Below are 16,787 nucleotides of genomic sequence, written 5' to 3'. Positions count from 1 at the left end.
ACAAGGCCACGGAGGTGCCGACAGACACACAGAGCTGCGGCCCAGGCGGCGGGCAGCTCACACACGAGGGCGTCAGGTGAGGATACAGACACCCAACACGCAGGGACGGGGGTGAGTGCCAGGTCAGGGTGGGGGCGCCCCGGAGCCTAGGCCCCGTGGCCCCGGGGGGGTGGGGCAGGAGGCCAGGCCGCTGAGCGGCAGGCAGATAGGCTGGGAGATGGGGTGAGGGAAGGCGGGAGGCTGGCACTGGTGCCCTCGGAAGCCTGCTCTTCCAGGAGAAGACCGTTCTCACCTGAGAAATTTCTCGTGGCCAGCATGGTGGTGAGGATCGCGCCCTGGGGAGAAACAGGCAGCTGAGGCCTGGCCACCCCGGCCCCAACCTCAGCCTGGGGGCGCCTGGCACGACTCAGGCCCCGGCCTTGCAGACCAGTCTGCAGACTCAGCAGCTGCAGGGGACCGGCCGCCTGCTTCCAGAGTTGACAAAGCAGCGGCCGGTGGACCACAGCTTCTAGAAGGCTCCAGGACCCCAGGGCTCCTCCCACTGGCCCCCTGACAGCCTTCTCCTCCCCACCCACCAGGTTGGTCCCCTAGCTCAGCCTGCGGGGGGTCAGGGCCGCCCACTCACTCACCCTAAAGTGAGTGGCAGTGACCCGGGGCACCTGCCTGTGCACAGCCCCGGGTGCACGGAACCCTGTTGTGGGGAACCCCGAGGAAACCCCCAGCCTGCAGGCTGGTGCCACGCTCTCCAGGGTCACTGCCGTGATAGGGCCAAGATCGCTGGGACCGCTGTACCTCCCCTCACTAAGCCTGCCAGGACCCCTGGGGCCGCTCCCAGTCCAGGACCCTTAAGGGCACAGTCACCTGGACAGTGAGCACTTGGGAGCTGCATCTCACCTTGAGCTTCCTCCGGGCGTTAAACTTTTTCAAGCACTCCACGGTCTCCTGTCTGTGCATCATAGAAGCCACGGTGGAGCGTTGCTGTGGGGACAGAGGCCGTTTGGATGGGAGTCAGGGAGAGGGCTGGGGCGTCCAAGCCACCCATCCCGCCTGCTGCCCAGCCCCCACCCCTTAAAATCTGCCCCCACCTCACCCTCACCCTCCTGGCCTTCCTGACAGCCGTGTTCCCCAGCCAGGCCCTCTCGTCCGCCTGGACATCTCGTCCGCCTGGACATCCCGTCCCCTCACACGCAGCTCCCCCCTTCCCAGACACTGAGCCCTCACAAACCCCCCAGTGTGTCCCCGCCCACAGGCCATGCAGTACTCAGGAGACCAGGGAGGCCAGTCAGCTGTGCAGAGGAGACCCCAGGGTCACCATGCTGGGTGCACTTACGCAGACCCATGGGTGCTTCAGTGCTTCGTGTGCTGTGATGCGCTTGGCGGGGTTGATGGTCAGCATCTGGTTGATGAGGTTTTTGGCTTCAGGAGTAACGGTGTCCCACTCGGGGGACGGAAACTAGAATAGAAGGCAACCCACGAGTGTTTCTGAAGCCCTCTCCCCAGGCAGGAACCAGATTCTCCGAGTGGTCTATATCAGGGTTGTGGTTCTGGGAAAAGGAGCTTCCCCCTGGACGGGGAGGGGTCCGAAGGGGTCCCAGCACTCACATCATAGGCTCCTGCCTTGATCTGCTGGTAGAGCTTGTGCTGGTCCTCATCCCAGAAGGGTGGGTAGCCCACCAGCAGGATGTACAGGATCACTCCTGGGGGGAACAGAGCATGGACCTCACGGGGCTGCCCCACCCCACCTCAGCCCCCAACTCCCTGAGCCCATCCCCAGGCCTCCCCTGCAGCCCCCACCCCACCCCACTCCAGCCCCCCACTCCCTAGGCACCCCCTGCAGCTCCATCATTACCCACTCCCCACTCCACTCCCTACTCCCTGGGCCCCTTGCAGCCCCCACCCCCCCAGACCCCCACTCCCTGGACCCCCCCACAGCCTCCACTCCCACCCCATCCCAGCCCCCCACTCCATGAGCCCTTCCCCAGGCCTCCCCTGTAGCCCCCACCCCACCCCACCCTGGGCCTGCACTCCCTGGGCCCCCTCTGCTGCCTCCACCCCCACCCCACCTCAGCACCCCCCCCACTCCCTGGGCACCCCCCCTGTAGCCTGCATCCCCACTCCAACCCACTCCCCGGGCCTCTTACAGCCCTCACCCCACCCCAGCGCCCCACGCCCTCGACTCCCCACAGCCTCCATTCCTACCCCACCCCAGCCCCCCACTCCCTGGGCACCCCCCTGCAGCCTCCATCCCCACCCCCTGGGCCCTCCGCAGCCCCCACCCCATCCCAGCCCCCCATTCCCTGAGCCCTCCCTGGGCCCCTTGCAGCCGCCACCCATGCCCCACCCCACCCAACACCCCACCCCCTGAACCACCCACAGCCTCCACTCCCTGGGCCCCCTGCGGCCTCCACCCACGCCCCATGCCCAATCCTGTGCCCTGGGAACATGAGTGTCCATCCAGGGTTCAGCTGTGCCTGGGACCCCCACCAAGGAGGCAGCCCTGCCACAGCCTGCATAGCCCCCACCCCTTTAGCACCCTGTGCTCCCCCTGGCCCAGCCCTCTCTTCTGGGCAGTGGGCTTCTCTGCCACAGCCAGAGTCGCGGTGGCAATTCTAATCTGTGCGGGCAGGGGCTCCAGGCTGGGTGCAGCCCCAGGAGTCAGCACTGCTGGTGGGTTACCCACCCTTCTGGACATCCTGTCCCCTGGCACACAGCCCCCACCTTCCCAGACACTGAGCCCTTGCAAACCCCCCAGTGTGTCTGTCCCCAGCCACGGGCCGTGCAGGGGCTGGCCTGGCACAGCACCAGTGGTCCAGGCCCCCCATGGCCCCCGCGGCCCCACGCCGCCCCTACAGGGGTCTTACCGCATGCCCAGATGTCCACTGGCTTGCCATAGGCCTCCTTGCGCAGGACCTCTGGGGACAGGTAGCCCGGTGTGCCTGCGAACCCTGGGGGCAGGGGAAGGGCGGGGTGAGGGCCCCATCAGCCACTGAGCCCTGTCCTCCCTCCTCCCCCGGCGGCCAGCGGGACGCTCACCAAACCATGCCTGCTGATCACCCTGCACCTCGATGGCCAGGCCGAAGTCCGCCAGCTTCACGGCCGCCCCTTTGCACTTGCTGGCCAGGAGCAGGTTCTCGGGCTGCGGGGAAGGTGACCCACCAGTGGACATGTGGTTCACACCCGGGGTGTCACGGAGGACAGGGGACACAGTAGACAGGACTGCGGTTTGCAGGCCGGGGTGCATGGGTCTGACCCCCTGCTGTGTGGGTGCTGCCCTGGCCGACACCTTGGGGTACCCCCTCAGCACCCTGGGGGCCTCTGGGGCACAGGGGAACCGGCTCACACCTCAGGGTGCAGCAACCAGACCTTAGTGCACCCGACAAGCCCTAGCAGGCGATGCCTCCACCCCATGTTCCACGTCTGGGTGCTCAGAGACACAGTGAGGGGCTGCCGGAGGAGCGGGACCCCCAGAGAGCAAGGAGGAAGGAGGCGGCATGAAGCATCTGCCCCCACGTCCCTCTGGCTCGGGCCCATCCAGCACCCTCTGCCTCAGGGAGCAGCTGAAGGACACTCGTCCCCTGTCCCACGGCAGCACCAAGGAGACTGAGGCCTCCAACTGGGGACACGTGGCCCCGAGGGCCCAGAGTGTCCCTCTACCCCGTGTCCTGTATGCAGGGCCCCTCCCGCCCCGGCCTGGCCGCCTGTGGCAGTTGGCGTGGAGCACTCGGAGCTCACCGCCTCTGGGCTCCTTCGTCTCTGGCCGCAGGGGGCTCCCAGGGCCCCCGCCCCTCCCCTCCCCTCCCTCCCATCTGGCAGGCCCACTGAGACCACACTGCCATGTCAGCGCCCCAAGAAAGGCAAACACTGCCCCAGAAAAGCCGAGTTCACACTGCTGGGCGCCCCAACAACAGTCCCTGGAGCCCGGGAAGGAGGCCGGCCCCATGGCAGAAAGCGGGTCCTCCCCTGGCCCCTCAGCCCCACAAGCTGGCTGGACAGCTCTGTCGCCCAGGTGACATGTGGCCCTGCCCGCCCAGCACAGCTCAGAAGGCCCTGGACATCCTCACTTTGCCCATGTGAGCAGGGCTGGGGGGACCCTGCCTCCCTGTCACCTGCACCGAGGGATCTGAGTGGCAGGCGGGGGCTTCAGCAGCCCAGAGGCACCAAGGCAGCACTAAGGGATGGGCTGGGTCCCCACCCCAGCTCCACACCCCCCGCCCCCCCCCACCTTGCTACGAGCAAGTCCACCACAGTACCACCTCTGGGGCTCCGTCCCCACAGGGGACAGGGGTCCTCTCCAGAAGAGGAGAGGCCATCTGGCCTCCACAGCAGGCAAGAGACGGAGAGCCCACGCGTCCTGCCCTTCTGCTCTTTTCAGCAAGGGTTGTTTGCCCCCGGGTCACACCTGGGCCAGGGGGAGCACCCATCTTCATTCCTATGCCGTGGCCTCAGGGTGAGCTACGACTCATAGGGTCCAGGAACCAGGTGGGAACGCATGCCTCCAAGTGACGCTGCTTCAAACAATACGGTGACAGACGGTGAAGCCCCAAGGGCAGACAAGGCGGGCTTGAGGCGCAGGCAGAGGGATGCAGGACCACGTGGGGTGTGCAGAGAGAGACGTGAAGGGCACGGGAGGGGGTGCTGGGCCCACTCCCAGTGGGACGTCGTCCCCAGAGCAGCCCCGCCAGGATGAGCTCACACACACACACACACACACACACACACACACACACACACACCCCTTGGTGGCCCAAGGCATGGCCCCGGATTAGCGTGAGCACCAGAGCACCTGTGGGAAGGCTGGTCTCAAATGCCACCTGGGGACTCTCAGAGGGAATGACGGCCCCCTCACACCCTAGAGAAAAAGCTGGCAGGAGCCCAGCCTTAGAGACACAGGGAGGCGGGGAAGGCAGAGGGGGCGCTGTTCCTCCTGAGGCCACACTGTGCCCTGGGGCGTGACAAACTGTTTTGCCCAGAGCTGAGCCAGGGTTAGCAGACACTTCCAGAATGGGCTGGACACTGGCAGCGACCAGCAGGGCCAGCCCCTCACCCCTACACCCTTGGCATCAGCCCCACCTGCGCACACATCACCTGTGTGCCCCCCTGCCAGGTCTGTGTCCCACCTGGAGCCCGGAATGACACCCCAGGTAACATGTGCTGATAGGCTGATTTTTGACCACTGCCTCTCAGTTCTGAAGCCTGGAGGCATCTGGAGGGACATGCGCGCGCGCGCGCGCGTGCACACACACACACACACACACGCACACATCTGCACGTGCATTCTCACATTCGTGCAACATATGCACACACAAGTACACACCTGCGCACATTCTCACACATCTGCATGCACCTTCTTGCACCCCACACACAAGCTCATGCACACTCACACGCAGCAGCTCCTGGCACTCCCACTGCCCCTCCAGGGCCTCCTTTTTCGAGACATGCAGGTACGGACGACAGACACCTGGCAGAGCAGGGCGGGGGACTCACCTTGAGATCCCTGTGGACGACCCCCATTTGGTGGCAATGGAGAACCGCCTCCAGGATCTGCTGGATGCAGTGACTGCGGCAAACAGCAGGCGTGTTAGTGAGGGTGGCCTCGAGGGGCAGGGGGGCAGGGTGCAGGCATGGGGTGCTGTGTGGCACTGGGGTTGTGGGGAAGCAGGGGATCAAGATGCAGCCTGCCATACGGGAGAGGAGACGCTGGCCAGAAGAGAGTCTCCAGGACCCCTTCCTCACCCCCACGGGCCGGCAGAGGGCACAGCCAGCCCCCTGCACCCCTGCTCAGCCGTCTCCTCTGACCCATTAAGCGACACTCAGAGGAAACACCTCTGCTCCCCGTGCACCCTCCCCAGGCTCACACCGACTGCGCCCGAAGCTGGGCCAGGCGCCCTCCAAGAGGGGGCTGGGGCTGAGCCCACACCCTGCCAGGCAGGCTGGCACTACGCAGCAGCGTGGCACCCGAGCACCAGGACCACACTCTGTTCTGGGGCAGCTGCTGGAGCGTTAACAGCCCCAAACGTCCACGCTGACTGCTGGCTGCTGGCTGCTGTGCTGGGCCACCCGGGGCTCTGAGCCAGGGAGCAGTCTGGGGCCTTCTGGGTGGGAGGAAGAGGTGGGGGCCACCCTCAGGCACCTCGGACACCTGTGCATGAACAACATCGCCGAGCACAGAACCTGACGCCCGCCCCGCTACACGCACCAGCCTCTGGCCTGAGCCCACCTCCCACAGATGGCCCAAGGGGTGCACACAGTTTCCAGCTGCCCCTAGAGCCAGCCACAGGCCGCCGGGAGCCCTGGACCTGCCCGGGGCCACAGTTGCAGCCCCTTTTGGTGGCGGTGGGGGGTGCAGACTGCTTCAGGACCCCTCCTGCCATAGCTAGACCCTGCAAGGTGACGGCCAGTCAGCTGTGGCATGGGCTTCGTTTTCCTAATGGCGCACTCCAGGCGGGGTGAGGCACCAGACTGGTTCCTCAGATAGCTCTGGCCACACCTGGGGACCATCGCCTGCTGCCTGAAAAAGGAGACCTGTATCCTCCCTGCAGCAGCCAGAGCCTGGGGACCTGCTGATTGATGATTCCTGAGCTTTGTGGAGGTCAGGAGACAACCTCTGATACCCCCCTCCCATGTCCTGAATTTCCTGCCCTCGTGTCCTAGGGTCTCCTGTCCCGTGTCCTGGCCTAACTCGCCCTCAAAGCCCTTCCTGCTCACATGACTCCCACAAAGCCCTCAGTCCCCAGGGATCCTCATCTGTGTCCTGGTGGCACCAGGCCCACATCCAGCCACTGCCAGCCCCCGGTCTACAGGCACAGGCTCGGGCCCCGTGGGCTGATCCCTCATGGCAAGCTCACCGTGGGGGTGGGGGGTTGGAGGTGGAGGGAACCCACTCCACGGGGCAAAGCTCTCCGGAGGCCCCCTGCTAAGGCCAGGCAGGCCACTGGGTGCAGCAGAGACAGGGTGACACCCCCAGCACTGGCCACTGAGGTCGCTGAGCCAGGGCCCGGGGTGGGAAACACCTTCCTGGCCTCCAGAGAGTGGCCACTCACAGCCAACCCGGAGCCCTGGGCCATCAGATCCCTGGGGCCACCCGCACGCGGCTTCTGCCCGGAACGAGGGGAGCCCAGGCGGACCAGCGCCTTCCTGGGCTGCGGCGGCTCTGCCCCGGCAGGCACCCAGCTGTACACCCTGCAGGCCCTTCCCGGCACCGTGGCCTCTCCGTCCCCGGGCAGGTGTGGCCTGGGCCTCTGGCCACTCCCGCCAGCCCTGGGGTGACCTGGCTTCCGGGCAGACCTGCTGAGCCCGCGGCACATCCTGCTTCACCTCCAGGTCACGCACATCCCTCCTTCACCCGGAGACCATCCCGTGGCGGGGACAGCGCCCTCTGCACACCCCATGTTGGCCGTGCCCACAGCAGTCCCACGGCAGCCGCGGGCTCGGGGTGGGTGTCCCTGCACTGGCCCGCGGCCTCCGTGGCAGTGAACAGGTGGCTCTCTGCTCCCAATTCTGTCTCTGCCCCACCCAGCAGCAAGACGTTCTGAAACTGTTTGTTGGACCCACGAGTCCATGTGCTGCGGGACAGATTAGTAAAGTGGGCTCCGGGCGGGTGGGCTGCACCCTGCCCTCCCCATCTCTCCTGGGAGCGCCAGGCCCAGACACGCACGGGCCAGCAGAGGGGCTGCATCTCTGCGACAGCATTGCAGGACTTGGCTGTGCCTGCGACTCTGAGGACCTGCTCCAAAAGCTTCACAGCCACCCTGGTGGAGAAACAGGCTGGTTTCCCACCCGCCGCCCGGAATGAACGGGCCGAGCACACCGTGGGCAGCCCTGCCCTGGGGGGCCCCCCGGGGCCCAGACCACCGGCCCTCTTCCCCACTCCAATCTGAGCCCACAACCTTGGTCCCATTATCCCCATGGGACCTTTCTTGGGGGTCAGAGTTATTCCCAAGAGAGCTGCAGACACTGGCTGGGTCCTGGTCCCAGACCTCTGGGCTCAGAGGTCACCTCTGCTGTGCCCCTGCCTCCTCCTCCTCCTCCCCCCACCTCTCGCTGGGGCAGTGGAGTCTCAGGAGGCCCTTCAAACATCTCTCAGGAGCCGCTATCTTACTAGCCTTTTAAAAACCAGGTTCTAAATATTTTGAATTTTGATTTGCCTGCTTTGGAAAAAGACCCTTCAGTTTTCGCACAAACTGCCAAATTCCTCCCAAGTGGGAAGAAGAAAGAGGTCAGAAAAGCAAGTCCTGCTTTGCCCCTGCCTCCTCCAGAGAATCCAGGTGCTAGGAGCCGAGGACTGCTCTGCCGCGAGCAGCACCCCTGGAAGGGCCGCTGATTCACCTACCGGGGCCCGGACCACCCCGCGTGGCCAGCCTCCTGGGTCCCTGCCTCAGCAGGCCCCGACCCCTCCCGGCGGCATGGGGGGTGTCCCTGGACACAGGCAATCAGCACTGCCGCCCTCCCAGGATGGGAGTGAGCTTCAGCCCGTCTGCCACGGTTCCCGACGATGCCTGTGGGTCATGAATGTCCACCCAGGTTCTGTGGGGCCTTCCGGCCTGCAAACAAAGCACCAGCACAAAGGGCAAACGCAGGGCATCTCCGCCTCGACCCAGGGACCAGAGCTGCTGGGAGAAGAGGCCACTCGGATTGCAGCTTTATCAGCGGGGGCAGCTGGAGGCATGGCCCCAGGGCATCCTGCTCCCCTCGTCCCCTCCTCATGGCTGGGCCATGAGTAAGGCAGGCTTTGTGAGAGAAAGCTAGGCATTGTGTGTGCACCCCAGCCCCATCTCCTCTGGGCCAGTTCCAAGGGGTCTCGAAACCAGGAGAGCCTCCTCGACAGCCCCCGATAGGCCAGGAGGCCTGCAGGAGGAGCAGGTGGTGAGGAAAGAGCTCTGAGGCCACGGGTGCTGGGGGCACCGGGTGTGGGGCATGGCCGGACACAGAAGGCAGGCCGTGTGGGCAGGCTGGGGTGGGCCAGGGGTTCCCAGCCAAGGGGGAGCTGCAGCAGCAGGCGGGATCGCCCCTCAGCCAAGACCACCTGCCGCGGACCACAGGGGAGGTGCCAGGCCCCCGGGGAAGTAGTCAGTGCCCAGGACTAAGGCCCCCAGAGCAGGGCGTTCCAGGCTGGGAAACGGAGGGCTGCGAAGGCAAACTGCCTGGATGGAGGCAGCCAGGTAGTCCTGGCGGCAGAACTGGAAGGCAGCCCTTCTTATTCCGGCTCTGCCCTGGTGGTGGGCCCCAGGACCCTGACTGCCCAGCCCATCCGGGGCCTTCGGGCCCCAGAGCTCCTCCCACCTGGCGGGGCCTGCACCTGAGGGCCCCGGAGCTCCTCCTACCTGGCGGGGCCTGCACCTGAGGGCCCCGGAGCTCCTCCCACCTGGCGGTGCCTGCTCCTGAGGGCCCCGGAGCTCCTCCCACCTGGCGGTGCCTGCTCCTGAGGGCCCCGGAGTTCCTCCCACCTGGCGGGGCCTGCACCTGAGGGCCCCAGAGCTCCTCCCACCTGGCGGGGCCTGCACCTGAGGGCCCCGGAGCTCCTCCTACCTGGCGGGGCCTGCACCTGAGGGCCCCGGAGCTCCGCCCACCTGGCGGGGCCTGCACCTGAGGGCCCCGGAGCTCCGCCCACCTGGCGGGGCCTGCACCTGAGGGCCCCGGAACTCCTGGCCCAGCTCTGCTCCACTTCCTACTTTTCTTGAAAGAAGAAAATAAGAGCCAGAACTTCCTGCTCCAGAAGGGGACCAGCACTCCCAGGCTAGTGAGCAAAATGAAGGTCCTTCGTCAAGGAGCCTCAGAAAAGCAGCCTGTGCCCCGGCGCTCTCCGGCAGGCAAGGCAGAGGAGAAGCCCAGCCCCACCTGTCTCTGACACCCTCCCAACCCTGGCCCTGACTCTGGCGGACCACCCGCCTTGGGCTCTGGGGTCTGTGGGGACCCAGGCAGCTGCAGGACTCACTCAGGCCATTAGCAGCAGGCGAGGTCACCCACGGGTGCAGAAGCAAGTCACGAAAAGCTACTTTAAAAGATAATTATTCATTTTCTTGATTAGAAAATACATGCTAATTAATGAAATTTTTAGAAATAAACAAGTAACAAAAAAATAAAAATGGAAAGCATCCATAGTTAATGCCACTTCGAGATGACCAGTGTTAGCCTTTTATCTCTGTAAAGCGAGGGTCCCACGCCAGCGGGCAGGGAGCTGCTGGTCTCAGTGATGTGCAAGCTGAGACGCAGGGTTGGGAGTGGCACTCCCGCAGGGGCCATGGCAGGTCACCAAGGGCCTCTCCTTCCAGGAAGGAGGGCCCTGCATCCCAGCAGCATGCTGCAGTGGCACCCAGAGGTCACTGGGCCCCTCATCCCCTGTGATGGCGGACCCCAGTAGGAAGGGCTGCCCCGGAGCCCACACGGAAGTGTCACCCAAAGGAAGCCTGAGTCCCTCCATTGCTGCACATGGGGCCTTGGCTTCCCAACCACAGCCATCCCATGAAGGAAAGCCAGCAGACATGTTCTGGGGCACAGGCCCCCCTCGCCTTCCCATCCTGCCTCCAGCCCTGGGAGGGTGGCATGGAAAGGGATCCCTGCCCTGTGTTTGGAAGAGCATTTGGAAAGGCCCCCTGAGTGCCCGCTGTGGGCCACAGATGAGGTCCAATGGAGGGGCAGGAGAGGGACCCTGGTCACTCCTCCTTCCGGCCGCCCCAGGGAAAAAGCCCTCTGTGGGCCAGTCCCCACCAGTTGCCCGCTGCTCTGGGCACCTGCTCAGGAGCTCCCAGTAGGGCTCAGCTGGGCTGGCAGCCGGGCCATGGACTAACCCCAGCCCGGCTGACCGTCTGCCTAGGCCCCGTTAGCCGCTATGCACACAGGAGCACACGTGGGCCACAGGGGCAGGGGTGGGGAGAGGAGAGGGCGGGAAGGAGTGAGGGCTGCACACCCACCTGGCATCCGCCTCGCTGTAGTACTCTCTGGCCACGATGTCCTCGAAGAGCTCCCCACCCGTGACCCTGCAGGCAAGGCAGACTGAGGTCACAGACTCCAGAGACCCCATTATCCTCGTCACTTCCATCACTGTCATCACCACAGACAACATCAACACCTATACCACCTCCCCCTCCTCCATCTCCTCCTCCACCTCCTCCCAGAAGATGACAGTGGGGAGACCTGTCTGCCCCTGAATCCACACTTTCCCCAAGTCTGGGGCCCCCTGAAGGGGATGCCAACCCAGGCTAGAAGTAGTTCCCCAATTCTGGCCCCCCAGGCCTTAGAGGGTCTGTAGTATGACAGGGAAGGCTGTGGCGGGGGCAGGGGCCAGTCTTTACTCTTCCCCACTCCCTCCCTGTGGCCCAGGGCATCCTGGGTGCCCAGAGCAGGGGCTGCAGCAGGGTCAGGACCACAAGTCTGTGGGCTGCAGAGGCTTTTGGGGAGGGCCTGCCGGGCCTAGGCCCTTTCTCTCCCCACGCTCTGCAGACACACCAGCCAAGGACCTCTTGCTGGCCTCCCAGAGCCTCTCCCCATACTCCTCTGCCATGTAGGCCCAGAGACATGAACCTACACATGTGCATGCACACACCACGTATGCAGTTACACATGTGCACACACACGCATTAGCATGCACACGTGTGCACATGGACACCCATACCCTGCTCTCTCCCTCCCTGTCCTCTGAATCACACACACCCACTTGTTCACTGCCACCAGGGCCTAGGCATGGCTATCCTCCAGCCCAGTGGCCTCTACACTGTCTGTGAAGGAGGCAGGTGAAGCTGGGTGGGTGTGGGGGCCCACGGGGGTGACAGCAAGCCTGCCCCCTCTGCAGGGGCCGCTTCAGGGGCCGTGGCACAGACGTTTGGGGACAGCCCCAGCCTAGCAGTGGCAGCTTTGTCCCAGGCCAGCCCTGGCCACCTGGCAGGCAACTCAGAGCATTGTCTTGTGGAACATGGGGTGTTGAGAGGTGACCAAGCCTCTACAGGGACAGTCCCAGCCTCCCTTGACCAGAGGACCTGGAATGCTGGTCCACTGCGGGCTCCTGAGGCTGCCCCACAACCGTGGCAGCATCTGTCCTTTGAGGGAAGAGCAGCTGCCCCGTGCAGGTGTCCCATCACACTGGTGACAGCACCCTGGCCACGCGGCCATCCAGAGGCCACTAGGGGCCGCCCAAAGCCTATGGCCCCTGCCCACTCCCTTCCCAGTCCCCAGCCACACTGACTCACGGAGAGCTAAATATAGCTGTGTAGTGGGAGCTGTCAGGGAAGGACAGGGATGAGCTCACTCCTCCTAAACCCAGCAGGAAGTTAGAGGCGCCAGAAGCCCCAAAGCCTGCACATCAGACGATGCATACGCACACGTGTGTACACACAGACACATAAGTGTATGAACGTGCACACGTGTACACACGCGTGCACGCACACACACGCTCATGCCAGTGGGCTGTGGTGAGGACCCCAGAGGAACGCCCTGTGACCGCTCCTGGGGTCCTCTCCTTCCTCTCACCCCTCTGCCCGGGCCCCCCCGGGGTCCCGTAGACAAGAGGGCCCAGGGGGCAGATCCCACCTTGTGGGGCTCCAGGCACCAATGGTGCAAAGCACACAGGGGGTGGGGAGGCTGTGCTGGTGTGGCTGCAAGGTAGGGGGCCTGGGAGTCGGGCCAGCCCCTGGGGGTGATCCCCACTTCTGCCCCCAATCCCCACCCCACTGGGAGCCTTGCATCCCCAGCTCCAGCACTTACAGATCAAAGACCAGGTAGTGGAAGCCCTCCTCGGAGATGCTGTCGTGGAGGCGCACTGTAGGAGACAGGGGGCTGTGAGGGGCTGGCCCAGCCTCTATCAGCCCTTGCCACCCAGACCCCCTCTCTCATAGGGGGCCCCCACCGCATAGGTAGGGGCAGGGCCAGGTGGGCGGGCAGCAGGCAGAGGCCAAGGAGAGAGCCCCGGGGTTGTAGCCTCTGGGCGTCTGCTGGTCCCGGGCAGCGGGGGAGCAGGCGGGCTGGGGTGCAGGGCGGAGCCTCACCGGACACCGGACGGGCCCTGGACAGGAGCTGCTTACAGGAGAGGAGTGCAGGAGGCCCGTTGCTTGCCGCTTGGGACCAGCTGTGGGGCCCAGGGAGGCCCCGGGGGGCTCCAGAACGGCACCCCTGCCAGGTGCTCCCCTAAGCTGTCCGCTTGTTCTTGGGCCCCTGAGCCTGGCACAGCACACACCCGAGCCTCCCGCCCCCGGGCACACTGGCGTGCCTTAAGGGAGGGGGAGGAAACAGCCCTGAAAGCAGCCTTGACCCAGCACACCTGGGGCCCAGCACACCTGGGGCCCAGCACACCTGGCCAGAAGCCAGGCTGCACCTGGCTCCGCCCAACAGCAACGATGCCCGGGAATGGTCACACGGCCCCCTCCCCGCACGTTTGGGAGCCTGCCCCCCCGCAGATGCCGCCGATAGCCTCCAGCCGCCCGACAGCTGGCACCCCAGGGCCTCCAGCCCAGCTCCCCGGCGCACAGCCCAGAAAAGCCGAGTGGCCCCGCATCCAGCAGCCCCCCAGCCCCCGGCCACGTGCTCACGAACAAGGTCACCGGGGGACGTCAGGGTGGACTCCTGCTCACACCCCAGCCCAGGGCTGACTGCAGGCTGGCCTGCTTCTCCCTGACACCCCAGACCCCTGCTCACTGCAACCTCTGCCCAGGCCCCTCCTGCAAAGTCTGGGGAGTGGGGAGTGGGAGCTCACCACCTCCTGGTGCCGCCCCGCCTTGAGCCCCAAAGGGGGGAAGGCCTGGGCGCCCCTGAGGGGCATTCCAGGGGGCCTTCCTCCCCTTCCCCAGGGGGCGGGCCAGGGGTCCATAATGCTGGGTGCCGCAGGAGGCCCCGCCCCCAGTGCTGGTGGGAGGGTCGGGCTCCCAGGCCCAGCCAGGGGGGTCCCACCCCCTTGCCTGGGAGCCACGGGGAGTCTGGGAGTGGAGCCTGTGTGCGTGTGCACACGTCTTTAAAAAAAAAATCTTTTAACGTTTAAAAAGCAACTGCACGTTATTTTAACGGTTTAGAAGAAAACCCGTCTAGCGTATCAGACGGGACTTCTGAGAGAACGGAGCAAGACGGTGAGCTCACAAATCCACTTACAGAAACACAGGCAATCCCTGACACCACAAGCAGGGTGCCCGGTGACGACAAAGCAAGTCCTGCCGCACCCCGAGTCTGGCCTGGAAGCCCCCCAGGCCACGACTCCTCCGGGGCCTGCGCCTGAGTCCCAGGCCAGGGGGCACCGGGCAGCCTCTGGACGGCCGGTGGCAGGAGAGCCACCCGGAGGGGCGACACCACCAGCTGCGGGCCTGAGCACCAGGAGATGGGAAACCTCTCCCCAGCTGCCCCGGCCTCTGCTGTCCAGGCAGGAAGCCCCCAGGGCGAGTCCTCCATGGTGCCCACCTGCCCAGCTCAGGGGGGACCACCCGGCAAAGGAGGTGTGCTCTAGCCTCAGCAGCCACCATGGAGCCAGGCCCTGGGGAGAGAGGATTAGTATGCAGAGGGGAGGCTGAGTGGAGGCTGGGAAAGGCTGAGGGAGGCTGAGGGAGGCTGGGCAAAGGTTGGGGGAGGCTGAAGGGAGGCTGGGGGGAGACTAGAGGAAGGTGGTGGGGAGGCTGAGTGGAGGCTGAGGGAGGCTGTGAGGAGGCTGAGGGGAAGCTGGAGGGAGGCTAGGAAAGGTTGGGGGGAGGTGGAGGGAGGCTGGGAGTAGGTTGGATGGAGGTTGGATGAAGGCTGGGGGAGGCTGAGGGAAGCTGAGGGGAGGCTGAGTGGAGACTGTGGGAGGGTGCTGGGAGGCTGGGAAGAGGCTGGATGGAAGCTCTGAGGAGGCTGAGGGAGGCTAGGGGGCAGCTGGAGAGAGGCTGGGGGAGGCTGGGGAAAAGTTGGGGGAGACTGGGGAAAGTTTGGGGGAGACTGAAGGAAGCTGAGGGGAGGCTGGGGGACCCCTTGTCTCTAAAGAGAAACTACCAGCTGGGGAGGGCTCTGGCTGGGCAGCTGGTGCTGGAGGGCCGGCTCTGTGCACCCCATTCCCTGCGTGACGGCTCAGCACAGGCCCCGCATGCCCACCCTGTGCTCTGCAGCCCGTCGGGCGGGGCTGGCGCCTCCAGGACCAGAGCCAGAGAGCACAGTGGTTCTGGCAAGTTCACTACGGAGCCGCCGCCGGCTCTGTGGCCACAGAACTGAAGGAAGCAAGGACGCAGAGCCCCGCACACCCGGGTCCACGGCCCATGCAGGGAAGGCCGAGTGTCGGCCGTCGGGGAAAGGAGCGGCACACTGTCCGTCCATATGGAGCATGTTACTTAGCCTCAAAAAGCAAGGAACGTGAGCACCCAGCTACAAGGTGGGCAGGCAGTGGGGAATCCCAGCTGGACCCATGGGTGATCCCACCTCCGGTCCCTAGCGAGGACCAACCCACAGACACAGCATGCATGGGAGGTCCTGGGCCTGGGAGGCCAATGGGAGTCAGTGCTCCTGGATGCAGACGTTCCAGGAAAGTCTGCAGTGCAGAGGGAACATTCTGGAACATGGGGGAGGTGGAGCAGAGACTGAAGTACAGAGGAAACATTCTAGAACACAAGGCAGGACTGAGACGGGTGCAGAGGGGACTTCCCGTTCCCTTAGACTCTGGAGGGGCTCTCTGGGGAGTCGTGGGAGCTGTCTAGGGGCAGGTGAGGGGCCGCTTGGCCCGAGCCTGGGTCTGCCCAGCCTCACCCTAGACCAAAGTGCCCCCCAGGCCCCTGGGGGAGGCAGGGGGATCTTGTTCGGCCAGGTGCAGCGGAGGGGCTCCCCATCTTGTGCTGCATCCTCAGGGAGCACTGTGTTCAGGGCGTGGGGGGGCAGGAGCCTCAGTCTCCCCATCTGCACAGTGGAGGTGGGAAGTTTGGGTACAGGGTGGTGACGGCTGCACACGTACATGCGACTGACCCACGCACCTAGAAATGGTTACAATCATAAATATTACGTGTGTTTTACTACAGCTTAGGGGGGGAAAGCAGCACCGTGCTCCTCGTTCTCCCTCCCTCTCCTGTCTCCGTGTCCCTGTCCCCATGCAGCCTGGGGACCCACTGCCACATCTCGAAGATGCTCAAATGGCCCTGACGAGACGTCCACGGAGGGAGTCCAGCCTCCCACTACCAGCCCCATGAGTGAGCTCCCTGGGAAGCAAACCATAAAGATTCAGGAAAACCTGTGGAGATGCAGCTCTGGCCCGTGTCCCCGGCCCAGGTGCCCCAAGGACCCCGTTCTGCTCCTGCTGTCTCGAGGCCCACGTTTTCATTCTGCTCGGATCCCGCAGGTCACGCAGCCACCTTGCCGCGCAGCCGACGGGCCCTCGAAACCACAAACGGAAAATCAGCGCCCTGCGCCTGAGTCGTGCCGCCGGCAGCACAGGTACCTCAACCCAGGTGGAGAGCCCCAGAAGCTCAAGGGCTGCAGACCCCGCAGGAGCCACCACGACCTGCCCTTGAGCATCCCCAGGTCACTCGGGAGAGGGGGCTCGGCCTGGCCTCCACCTGACTCCTCCTAGGCACTCCCTGGGGGTGCCCACCTCCACTGTGCAGATGGGGAGACTGAGGCTCCTGCCCCCCCACGCCCTGAACACAGTGCTCCCTGAGGATGCAGCACAAGATGGGGAGCCCCTCCGCTGCACCTGGCCGAACAAGATCCCCCTGCCTCCCCCAGGGGCCTGGGGGGCACTTCGGTCTAGGGTGAGGCTGGGCAGACCCAGGCCCGGGCCAAGCAGCCCCTCACCTGCCCCTAGACAGCTCCCACGACTCCCCAGAGAGCCCCTCCAGAGTCTAAGGGAATGGGAAGTCCCCTCT

General features: G+C 65.0%; 1 protein-coding gene across 2 annotated transcripts in view; it reads right to left on the bottom strand.

Moving 5' to 3' along the window:
- The window catches only part of CAMK2B (calcium/calmodulin dependent protein kinase II beta), a 76,434-nt gene that overhangs the window by 14,856 nt on the left and 44,791 nt on the right, over window positions 1-16,787 (bottom strand). For both annotated transcript variants that reach the window (XM_041751604.1, XM_041751605.1), the window contains exons 4-12: window positions 12,694-12,748; window positions 10,908-10,973; window positions 5,485-5,557; window positions 3,034-3,136; window positions 2,862-2,945; window positions 1,603-1,697; window positions 1,331-1,453; window positions 895-978; window positions 293-335 (exon numbers count right to left, since the gene is read on the bottom strand). In XM_041751604.1, the coding sequence (XP_041607538.1) occupies window positions 293-335; window positions 895-978; window positions 1,331-1,453; window positions 1,603-1,697; window positions 2,862-2,945; window positions 3,034-3,136; window positions 5,485-5,557; window positions 10,908-10,973; window positions 12,694-12,748 (726 nt within the window). The remainder of the gene's footprint in view (window positions 1-292; window positions 336-894; window positions 979-1,330; window positions 1,454-1,602; window positions 1,698-2,861; window positions 2,946-3,033; window positions 3,137-5,484; window positions 5,558-10,907; window positions 10,974-12,693; window positions 12,749-16,787) is intronic.

The sequence above is a fragment of the Vulpes lagopus genome, chromosome 4 (assembly GCF_018345385.1).
Source record: "Vulpes lagopus strain Blue_001 chromosome 4, ASM1834538v1, whole genome shotgun sequence".
In the NCBI taxonomy this organism is placed as follows: domain Eukaryota; kingdom Metazoa; phylum Chordata; class Mammalia; order Carnivora; family Canidae; genus Vulpes; species Vulpes lagopus.
The sequence above is the reverse complement of the archived record's forward strand: the minus strand, read 5'-3'. Positions and strand labels throughout refer to the sequence as shown.